This window comes from Cynoglossus semilaevis, chromosome 10, assembly GCF_000523025.1.
Source record: "Cynoglossus semilaevis isolate Cse_v1.0 chromosome 10, Cse_v1.0, whole genome shotgun sequence".
NCBI lineage: Eukaryota > Metazoa > Chordata > Actinopteri > Pleuronectiformes > Cynoglossidae > Cynoglossus > Cynoglossus semilaevis.
The window spans coordinates 14,689,841-14,701,424 of record NC_024316.1 but is presented as its reverse complement, the minus strand read 5'-3'; the positions used below and the strand labels follow the sequence as shown (position 1 = coordinate 14,701,424).

The following is an 11,584-nucleotide window of genomic DNA, read 5'->3' as shown; positions in this document are numbered from 1 at the left end:
ACTAATTTCCATAAGTTTTAGCAGTAATAATGCTAAAACCTAAACTTCTCCAGTAAACACAACTCAACATCATCGTCGTCATCATCATCATCAGGCCCAGCTCCCATGGCCTGTTTTCAACAACTTCCACGTCTGTGACACACCTCCTGGATTATGGCCGTGTGAAAAAGCCAGACACAAATGGCGATAATACTGTATTTCCCTAACAATCAGCCGAGGAACAGACGACAGGAAGAGCAGAACAGTTGATATCGCGCAAATCACAGAAAATACAGCACAAAAAATAAATCAGTTAAAAAATTTCAGCTGTTCCACTCAGCCTGTTTGTGTCCAAGTTGTTCAGAAAAACAAAGGCGTGCACTCACCAAATGGAAGTTCCATACTGGAAGTGACTTGTGTGATTACATTAACCATGTCGTCGTCTGCCTCCTGTCCAGCATCTGTTTTAATTCACTTTTCCCTCCTTCGCCCGGAGGTGTAAAAAGTGGAAGTTTGGCGCCGGGCCGTGTGGTCTGAGAGGAGTGTTGGTGCGAGGTAAGGCCCGTGTTGCTGCTGTTATCTTATTGATTTTCCTAATCTGGGCAAATGTGGGTGGGGAGGTTAAACAGTAACTAGGCTCGTATGGACACCAATCTATATAGCAGCTGTAACCATGGCAACATGATGATAGAAACTCAAATAGACATAAAATGATTATGTGCTTTTCCCTTTTCCTCATCACCAAACACTGTTTTCTCCACATGGAGTGGAGTCAATAAGAAGTTGACAGAAGAAAACGGGCCGAGGGTGGGGATGCACATAAAAGAGCGAGGAGTGGAGAATGTACCGAAGGTGGCAGCTAACAAAGAGCGCCACCGACGTCAACACTTTTGCTTTGACTGAGGGGGAGAGTCACTCTGAGTCTGAGCGATGCCACAAACATCTGTTAATTTTCAGAATCCAAAAGTAAAGTATATTAACCTGTTTACAATCATTCAGGTCGGCCAGACAGGTGCAGAGAGAAACAGATAACAAAACTACACTTTGTACGTGTGTGTATGTGTACATGTGTGTGAGTTTATGGAAATGTGGCTTTTAGAACCAAATGTTCAAGAGTTTCAAATCAATGTCTGATCATAGTGAAGGACCAGGCCATTCTCTGTGTTCTCACAGCAGAGAGAACTAGTGACTTATAATGTGTTTTTGTTTTGTTTTGTTTTGTTTTTTTTGACCAATGAGCTGTAGGCACTCACATACACTGTGGCCATAATGTCTCAGAGGAGAGGGGGAAGAACTCAACGGCCTCCTGTATTTACCCAAGAAGAAACATTACACACATAAACCAGAACAATCCTCACAGCAACTATATCTTATGACTAAGAGCAGTGCAGTTTTTCAGTGCACCACAGCGACTGCTTCTGACAGGAAACAGTCCTGAGAAAGATGAGTTCCTCCTGTCGTCCTACAGCAGCATTTACATTAAAGCCACACTACGCTCATAAATCTAAAAAAGCACTGTTTCAAAAAGGCTCGACGAACAGTTTCAATCCAACCAATCACACTCACCAAAATATATTAATATTATATTAAACTGATATATGAGCTCTGCCCAGCCAGTGCATTACTGCAGGATTAAACTTGTACATGAAAACCTAGTGGTCACCTTTTGACCTTTGACAACATGGTATACATTTCTTTTGTGGTGTGTGCATCAGAATGAAGGTGAATAGTACAACAGCAGTTCAGTTTTACTGTATTGTAAGTGAGTCATTCCAAGAAAAGTTTGTTTATTTTTTGGCATCTTGAGTTAAGTTCTCCAGTCCTGCCTGAAAAGCACATTACCACAAAGGCTTGTTTGTTGAGTCAGACTGCATCAAGGACAAACCTTGTCGTACACTTGGAGAATTATAGACCTGTATTTGCAGGACGGTGACTCAGCAGGCTAAAGTTAGGATTTACAGTACGTATGAAGACAGTTTCAGCCTCGGGAAAAAAAACAAATGAAATATTTATCAAAATTCTTCATTACCTATGTATGTTTGATGACATCATGTCAATGTGTTATTAGAAATACAATTAAATGACTGTATATTAATATAATTAGGAGTTAACATAGATGTTATTAACTATTTACTGTTCAAAACGATATTTGATTTGGTTATTTCATAAAAAGAATTTAAAAGAATATATAACATACCTCATGGCGTGCCTTCAAATATGTCCAGAGGTTGGCAAAGCCTATTTTGAGAATCCCTGGGCAGAAAAAATAAAACAAATGATGGATTGAAAGGTCATAAGAACTGCTTTTTAAACACAGTACCCGTTTTAAACAGTAGGTGGCAGCAAAATGCAAACAGTGCCTAGACACTGATCTAGACGACCAAACAGAAAAAAAGTAATTAAAAAAATTAACATTTTGCTATTGCTATCTGTGCTATTTAAAGTAAATTTAAAAATTAACATTATGCTATTGCTATCTGTGCTATTTAAAGTCTTACAGCTTTTTTTGGTGAAATTATATAATTTAAATAACTTACACAGTTTAACAAGATCGATACCGCTGTCGTGTCCTGTCCTGTGTTATCAAAGTTTTCCGGTGGAAAGGTGGAGTGTGTAGTCAACATGGCGGCGGTGGATGTCATTGTGGATCAGTTGGTGTCACTGTGGAGGATACCGGGTGTTAGACACTTCTTCCCCTGGACGTTTTTAATCATCTCTGTGGTGGGCTCGGCTCTGAAGGAGCTGCAGTTCGTGCCACAGACGTATTTCAGCAGCAGCAGAAACGCCCTGAATGTGTGAGTAGCTTTAGCTCTGTTGTTAGCATGGCTAAAAAAACCAGAATGGGAGTTCACCTGAAGCTCACTGACAGTTCAGCCTTTTCACGGACTGTCGTGAAGAAACCTAGTAGAAATAACTAACCAGTCCTATGTAGCGAGACTATAGTTTTGTGATTCTGCTGTTGTTTTGTAAAAAATAAAAAAAATAAAAAATTCTCGAAAATGTTATTTGAGTTGTGATTAAATCGTAACTGCAAGTTGTAGAAAACAGTACTAACGGTTAACAACAGAAATAACAGCCCCGAAATTGCTCGAGGTCAGAAAAAGTTGTACCAAAAAAGTGATAATAAAAATAAAAATTACGCAAAAGTAGCAAGAAGTCACACCAGATATTATTTAAATATAGTCCAAAAAGACAACAAAAAATATCAAACGTACATGTAGCCCATATTATGCAGTTATAAATGCAGTCCTGTAAATGTGAACTGAGATTTTGACATTAATATTAAATACGTCTGAAGTATTCTTACTTTTGTCTTTGTGAGTTGAGATCTTAACCAGGGAACCATGTCATTGTGTTGTATGTCATGTATGTCTCACATTTACAGCTACATTCAAACGAACATTGAGTCCAAGTTGTGTTCCTTTTGACAGTAATGTCTCACATTTACAGCTACATTGAGTCCAAGTTGTGTTCCTTTTGCAGGTACTTTGTCAAATTGTCCTGGGGATGGACCTTACTGCTGCTGACACCCTTCCTGCTCCTTTCCAACTCCTGCTTCAGCAGGACCTTCCTCTGCCGGCGGCTCCTGTCCTTGGTGGTGGCCACAGCTATTTGGTACGTCTTCACCGAGACATTCTTCTACATCGAGGACATCAGCGGTGTCTGTTTTGAACCTTCGTCCGCAGACATTACAAAGACGGAGTTCACCTCCAAAGTCACCTGCAGGCGCGCCGGCTTCCACTGGGACGGCTACGACATCTCGGGACATTCCTTCATCCTGTGCTACTCTGCTCTTTTCATCATGGAGGAAACAGCTCCCATGGCGTCCATGAAGACCACCAGTCTGTCAGCGCTGCCCAGGATGGTTCTCAACCTGCTCTACGTGGCCCTCAATCTGATCATTATCATGTGGGTGTGGATGTTTACCTGTACCTCTGTTTACTTTCATGATCAAACCCAAAAGTGGTTAGGGACCATGTGTGGGCTGCTGCCATGGTACCTCACATACCGGGTCTGGTATCTGAACCCCCTGTCACCTGGACTTCCGCCTCAGCGTCACCTAAAAGAGGAGAAACAACACGCCTAAGTCGCAGTACAACATTCACTGTTCCTAAAGCCGCAGTAACACACTACAGTTGTTATCCATGTCCAGTTATGAGCTGCTCGCATGTTATTTAAAGTTATTCCCTCAGCACTGAAAGGTCATTTTGTCCACGAGGTCTGACTCTCAGCTCCTCCACAGTCTTTGGCAGCTGCTGTTCCTAAAATGACTCCAGGTAATCTGAGACAAAGCCAAGACGCTGCTCTTTTGTCCACCTTCAACTTTGTCATTGTCAGCATCAGTGGCCCACGTGTTCAGCCTTCATCTGTCGGCCAGCTTGTTGCCTTATTAGGATTAATTATTAGTCCTAGGATTTTATGTTTTAGAGGGAACAGTTGAGAATGTTTACAACTCCAATTGTACAACACTGATGGTGTGGATATTTTTTTGCAGACCAATGTACAGTATGTGTGAAAGGGGTTTTTAGAATAAATCTACACTGAACAAGTAACAGGTAGATTAGGTTTCAACCTGATGTGGGATTTTAGTCAGCTGTCTCATTTTTAATCTTGTTCACAACATTCGCTGGTAATTTGTTAAGCTAATTTTTTAGTGTCATAGACATCGATTGTATTATTTCCAGAACATAAACAATGATTGTGGTTATTCTCAAATCCAACGAGAATCCTGTTACTGCCATGATTTAAAAAAAAAATGTTATTTACATCTACTGAGTGATTGTTGCCAAATACAGCAGTTCAAAGTACTAATATTGCTTTGCTATTTTTTGGGGTGAAAGAACATTAACCTGTTTTAATTTAATGTGTGTGCTCTAAATGATATCAGTATTTTTAGGAATAATGTCAGAACCAAGTAACTGTGTGATAAACCAATTATCGTGACTTGAAAACATGCAGTGTTAGTTGCTTGCTAGCAAAGTGAAAGCTACATTCTGCGTATTCCTTTTTTTTTTTATTTGTTTGTCATTGATGGCAACAAAATAAAGTAAGGCTCATGAACATCATAAAAAGCACCATAAATAAATCAAATATATAGAAATATAAAAAAACAATAAATAAATAAAAAATAGTGAAATATAATGACCACAAATTACAACTTTTTAGGATTCTCAAAATGGATTCCCATGTGATCGTAGAAGCACAGATTTAAACCTCCAGGTGACGTGACTTCACTCAGAACAAGTGAGAACACAGAAATGAAATCCATCATGACACGTGACTGGGTGAGAGGAAGATTGGCTGTTTTGACATACAGCAAAATATGTAAAGAGCTCCACGTGAGAAAGTCAACAAAAACTAGAATAATTCACCAAAATATCGTGTGTCCTGCAGATTATCTGTTGATTTAATTTCTCTGGTGGTATTTATATGTCAGTGTCTGTTCTGTGTTTTCATAAAAACCTGGAAGTACTTGTAGGTTTAGAGGCCAGTTTGATTCAGGCCAGTTTACATTTCTAATCTACAGCATTTGGCCTTGTTCAAAACTCAACATGTAATGTTTTAATGACAAAATTGGACTGAGTAAACTACAGCTGTAACTTGTCCCAATCTTTATAAATGAGATAACAAATCTGACTGGGAGGGGGGAGAAGGAATTTAGTCATAATCCAGTTGTCGAACTCGGCCTTAATTGTGTGCAAATGCAGCCTAAGTGGTGACTGTTAAGACTGTGGTGTTTGGGTCTTAAGATGCCCACAATATCATTACAAATACAGTGCAACACCACCCCAGGTTTTACAGGATGTTTGTGTGTGTTTCACTCTGAACTTTTCTTTGGTATGTTTTGACGCCAAAGCAGATCACAATAAAAATTCAAAATGAGTGACTTTAACTCATTTCTTTTTTTAAATTCGGTTGGGTTGAAATGTTGAATCATCTGATGGAAACAGAGGTACTGTGTGTGGATACCTGTGGCAACACTTTACGCTTTATGCTGTGCATGTTCACGTCACATAGCACTTAGTGATTAAGCAGTGAAGGAAAAATGCAATATAATGATAAAAATAAGAGATAGATTTGTCAGTGCTGCACCAGATTTTTTGGTTGTCATGTTGCTATGCAACGCAAGTTGAGTTTTTAAATGAACCACTGTTAAATGAGAGCCCTGTGAGCCTGGCGTTGGTACAGAGTCGCCTGCTGTACCTCTGCTTCCATCAGTCTTTGTAACACCTACCTAGGCAGTGATTGCAAACAGTAGGACCATGAGGTCTATGTTGGACTAACGTGGGGTTTTTTTTCTAACCACTTACAGTACTTTATAATCTCCATCAACATTCTGTTGAAAACCACTGTCACTGTCTGCACAGATCAGTTCCTGCAGCAGAAGAAAGCGAGGCGCGTACAAAAACAACCCATGAAAAGCTACCTTTAACCTTTAACCTCAGTGACACAGCTGCCCCTCAGCAAAACAACAAAGACACACGTTCAGTTGTGTTTTGGATGAAAGGCAGCTTCTGCATTCAGATGAGTCAGCATTTCACCTCCTGCCCCGTTCACCCTTATTTACCCCTTTTTAGCTCATTAAAAATTCAATGCAGCAAAATAGATGAGATAATGTATAATTAAAATGATCTATCTGTAAAAGACAATCCTGCATCTTTGAGGAGGAGGAAGAGGAGGAGGAGGAGCAGATGGAGGAGGAGGAGGAGGAGGAGCGGTGGACAAAATCATAACACAGCAGTGAAGCGTGGCCGAGGGACCGTCTTCAGTGCACATCAGTGCACAGGTGCTTTAAAGGTTACATTTGGCAGCAGAACATTTAGAAACCTGTGGTTATTGATGTTTCTGCCCCCCCGGGGCGTCGGGCCAACTCAAAAAGACAATTCGAAGGTACCCATGCAAACACACACATCATTAGCCCAACACAGCTGTGTTTGTGCCATCTACGCAGAATGTACAACTTTTACCACCAGCTCAGTGTCACCGTTCAAACAGCTAAGATACAAAACATCCGAGTCCTGAAAGTGAGGGTGGACCAATGTGTGACCTGTATGACCTTTGGAGGCCTGAATAAACTATAGATAGACTATGAGCGTGTCCGTGTGTGTCATTTCGTGCACGATGTAATGACATTTAAAGTAATTGTTTGACATTAAGTGTGAAATGTTCATTTACTTTGTTGCTGAGCAAAGGATGAAAACAGTCACGGTACTGTTGTGTTCTGTTGTTGGACACGTCGTCTACGATATGTACAAGTCAAAATGTGTGACAACAAAAGGTACGAAGAAATAAAATGTTTTGCACCTACTATTTTAGTTAAACCTAATTAAAGGAGTGAGGTGGATCGGATCAACCTCTGAAGAGAAATCTTAAGACAAAGTCAAACATTACTAGCCGTCTGATAAATTAGATCTGTTCCTCTCGTTTGTTTCCCGGCCATTGTCCTTCTCACAGCTCAGAAACAACAGTAGGAAAAAATGTCTTAAAATATCCTTACATATGCCATGCAACCTGAGCTGTATCATTTCCTCAAATCCTGCTCATTGGTTTTGGTTTCTGCCTGTTACAGCAATAAAGAGGGGGAAAAAAAGATTTTAATCAACTTTAGGAATGTTGATTTATCTTAATTAAAGAAGCTGAAACCCCAAACACAACAGTACGTTATACGCGGTTTACTTTTGCAGTACATGTCAAATATTTTCATCTAAGATTCAACAACAAAGTAAACGGCAATTAAAACATTTGTGTCCAGCAGTGTTACTAGTTAGAAACTGGGAGACTTTCCATTAAGGGGTAAAAATGGAGCCTCATTAGTTCATGTGCTGATTTCAGAAAGTTCCAGAACCTAGCAACAGTGAGCTGAGCCCGTCAGGAAGGACTGGCCTTACGTGTCGAGGTCTGACATTTAAAAGCTCAGATGCCATTATGGAACCTGGTTTTGTAACTGCACAGTTACGTCTGTTCTTTGTGTGTGGTTTAAAGATCTGTTTCAGGAGGAGGAGGAGGAGGAGGAGGAGGAGGATGAAGCAGAGATTTGGACAAAGCCTTAAGTGACCTGCCAAGGTCAGTTCACCCTGTCAATGTAAAACTGTGAAACTGTTAGAAACTGTAGTTTCAGTGAAAGTGAATTTTCCTTCAACCAAAAAAGGGGGCTGCACATGTCTGGAAAGAAATCTTATGACGGGGGTTAAAAAAAAAAAGATTGTTTACCAGAAAATGTGCTGTTGAGAATTTCTTATCATGGAATGTTTTAATATTTCTTTGTTTGTCCATGTAAGTAATAGTGTTCTCTATATAGATTGATTATGTTTCCTGCAGTCATAAAACATTACAGAAAAGTTGAAACATCACACAAATACACAGACATTTAACACAAGGAGAGGGCGTTCACTACATGTATTTCTTTTTTAAATACCAGTAGGCAAAGTAGCCCATCCCTCCCAAAGAGCCCATGAGAAACGAGGCCCCGAAGAAGGACGGGGGTTTCTTTTTTACCATCCGAAAGGCGTTGGGTAGGACTGCGGACAGGAGGGTTGTGTGGATGTCGCCCAAGACCTTGCGGAAAGCGTAGCGTTTTTGCACACGCATAAAAAAGGACTGCAGGTTGGGTCGGCTGCCGTCCTCCCAGTATTTCTTAGAAAGTCCCAAGAACTTGAGCCTGTGCAACAAGGCTCCGAGGCAGATATCAGCTAGTGTAAATTCAGGTCCACATAGCCACAACTCACACTTCTGACCTGTGGACAACGATAAAGATTTCTCAATCATAGATGGAAATGTTTTGATCGCTATTTCAACGTAACTCTTAAAAGTAAACGTTTAATTTGGACATACCTTGATACTCTAGTTTCCGTTTCTCCAGTTCAGCCTCCACTTGATCTAAAACCATGGCTAATTCTCCCAGAATTTTCTTCAAGTAGTTTACGTTGTCATGATCTAAGATTTTTGCCTGGAATTTGTGAGAAATTAAAATAAATAAAAGGCCCCGGATAAGCGGTCGATGATGGATCTAAAATAAATAAAGGCTCCAGATAAGCGGTCGATGATGGATGGATGAAAGTGAAAAAAATGATTAACTGATTTCCATTCCCATTTGTTACATGGTTGTAATGGATGAAGATAATGGAACACGTATCAAACCCTTCATCACAACACACAAATATATAATAATAATTACGTCTCAATATATACTGTTAGTCTTTCTTATGTTGTCCTTTATAAATGGACTCACTGACTGACCATGAGCTTCTTCTGCTTGGACAGGTATGGTTCTGTTAGCTGAGGTTCCTCGTGGTCCAACTTCATCAGTTCCGTTGCAGCATTAGCCAAATGTCCTTAAATCACACACACAAAACATAATCAACCGTCTACTTTAAAACAACCTGGACAAACAACTCTACTGAACCCGCCAGTGTGGACGAAGCGGCTTCTCTTCGCTGGCCTATAGGTGGTGCTAAGTACACATTTTAAAGTCAATTTATAAATCTAAACATAATCATGTAAACGCGCTCAAAACATTTACACAAGAATATGAACTGAACTGAAGACGCGTGACATGTTATCAATTCACTAGTATCTAGATTCTAGCGTGTCGGACATGTTTTAGCACCGCACTAATGTTATTGTCGAGTTATTGTGTACGTGCGAAACGACAACGTTGCTCGTTAACGACATATTCTCCCGAGGCCAAAACGAAGCACAACATTACAACACAAGCACGTTAGCATGTTAGAAACTAGCATTTTGCGCCCCAGTCTTCACAACAGCTAGGTCAAGAGCTAAGCCTGCTAACACCGGCGACTTCACTTCCTCTCTGGACGTAACCGAAAGGGAACTGAATGTTCTGAGTTGACTACTGCCACCTACTGGGATTTATTCACAATGCAACATTTTCATTGACGATACAGTCTCTTAAAAAACAAGAATAGTATAGTTAATGCCGTGGACTTTCATATCATGTTGGCGCTCTGTAGAACACAAAGCTTGTATTGTTCTTCCAGCCCTATTATCCTAGCTTTGATAACATGCTGAAGTACCGTGCTGTGTTCAAGGATGTTACTTTTCTAGCGTCAAATTGCTCAGCAATCATTCTGCACATTTGCAGCCCCGTTCTGCAAATAAAAACTAGAATATATTTATCAATGATATGAAAAAGTCTGCATAATAAATGATTTGGTTAATTACTGTTTATTGACTGTGTTTGTTTAACAAACATATAATTTAAAACCAATGTGGTTTGTGTACAAACATAGTCTTTCTTAATAAAACTTTTGTGTTCAAAACGAATTCATTGTTAAACCCACCACACACATCTGTAAACACGTACTGTTTGCATTTCTCCATGACGTCAAACGTGTGTTGACGTCATTGTGCAGCAGAACATACTGTCACACTGTTATTCTGCAACAATGCACACGTGCACATATCTGTTACATACACATCAGTGGACTGTGATGTTCTCACTGTAACTGCTAAGTCTTCCCTTGTTATTCGCTGATCCACGCTCATCACTTTTTATCTGACAATAATCTCATCTACGATCTTCCAGCACTTCACACTGGGGAAGATGAGGCCCTACACGGACATTTGTCACTTGGATTTCCCAAAAGTAAACGGTTTATTTCATAGTTTGACTGAGGAGAACCTGTTCTGGGAATTTCACTGGCTTCACTTACTACGTATTTCTGCTGTGGCGTACTTTGGGATCATAGAGTCGATGGTGAGCTCTGGATGGAGGATGCAGCCGTGTGTGTAAGCGTCCATGGGCAGGCCGTCGAGAAGCTGGCGATACTGCTGCACACGATCGTGGAGGGGTGATTCTGTGTCAGGAATCAGCTGAGCCATCGTGTCTGGAGAGGACACGGCCACACACACACACACACACACACACACAGAATATGGTGTTGTTAGTTGGTTAGAGTTAGAGTTGTTTAGAGCACCGTTGTTCCAGGACACACACTGACATGAGTCTAGGAACACAGGCTCAGACAAAGCTCTGGTATTATTAGCCTCACAGCACCTGAGGTTTCCAGGCAACCATATCATCAAGTTTGGCGTTACACAAGAGAAAATTACACAGTTCTCCATCACCCTCAGATTTAGCTTTGTGTAACACAGCAGTAGGTAAACAATGGGTTTGCCTTAACGAATTGAGTGAACAGACGAATTCATGTATTCACTGGATGTATAGACAAAATGCTAGGTTGCTAAGAAAAACGCTAAATGGAGTGTCTGTGATTACATCTGTTCTTATAGCTTTTAGCCCCACTTCACAGGCAACTAATAGAAAAACATCAGAAACACGTTTATGTGTGTACTGTATCTTTGTTTGGTACTCAACATGTGAAACTTTTTTCCTTACTTTTGCACGGATTTGTTCCCAAAATATTGAGCCACTCCTTCAACAAAAAATAACTAAGGATATTCTCCATTAGTAAGAAACCAGAGCTCTATAAACCACTATCTAAGTCCAGGTTTGAGGTTCGTACATGATTGCAGTTCATTTCATCAGTGAAAGCACAAGAGCAACACAGGACTCATTTAACAAAGCTGTTACATCAGAGCGAAAAAATAACAAAACACAACAACAACAACAACAACAACAACA

General features: G+C 40.2%; 3 protein-coding genes across 5 annotated transcripts in view; 1 reads left to right on the top strand and 2 right to left on the bottom strand.

The window, feature by feature from the left end:
• hnf4a (hepatocyte nuclear factor 4, alpha) overlaps positions 1-396 on the bottom strand; it is a 17,130-nt gene extending 16,734 nt beyond the window's left edge. The window contains exon 1 of the mRNA XM_008318974.3: positions 366-396. Within this exon, the coding sequence (XP_008317196.2) occupies positions 366-381 (16 nt within the window). The 5' untranslated portion in view covers positions 382-396. The remainder of the gene's footprint in view (positions 1-365) is intronic.
• Positions 1-5,862, top strand: part of fitm2 (fat storage inducing transmembrane protein 2) — an 11,215-nt gene extending 5,353 nt beyond the window's left edge. The window contains exons 1-2 of one of the 3 annotated variants that reach the window (XM_008318971.3): positions 2,424-2,774; positions 3,463-5,862. In XM_008318971.3, coding sequence (XP_008317193.1) covers positions 2,602-2,774; positions 3,463-4,066 — 777 coding nt within the window. In that variant the 5' untranslated portion in view covers positions 2,424-2,601 and the 3' untranslated portion in view covers positions 4,067-5,862. The other 2 variants (XM_025059145.1, XM_025059144.1) reach the window with 2 other exon arrangements.
• The window catches only part of gdap1l1 (ganglioside induced differentiation associated protein 1-like 1), a 15,136-nt gene continuing 8,285 nt past the window's right edge, over positions 4,734-11,584 (bottom strand). The window contains exons 3-6 of the mRNA XM_008318976.3: positions 10,653-10,826; positions 9,217-9,311; positions 8,812-8,926; positions 4,734-8,714 (exon numbers count right to left, since the gene is read on the bottom strand). Of these exons, the coding sequence (XP_008317198.2) occupies positions 8,371-8,714; positions 8,812-8,926; positions 9,217-9,311; positions 10,653-10,826 (728 nt within the window). The 3' untranslated portion in view covers positions 4,734-8,370. The remainder of the gene's footprint in view (positions 8,715-8,811; positions 8,927-9,216; positions 9,312-10,652; positions 10,827-11,584) is intronic.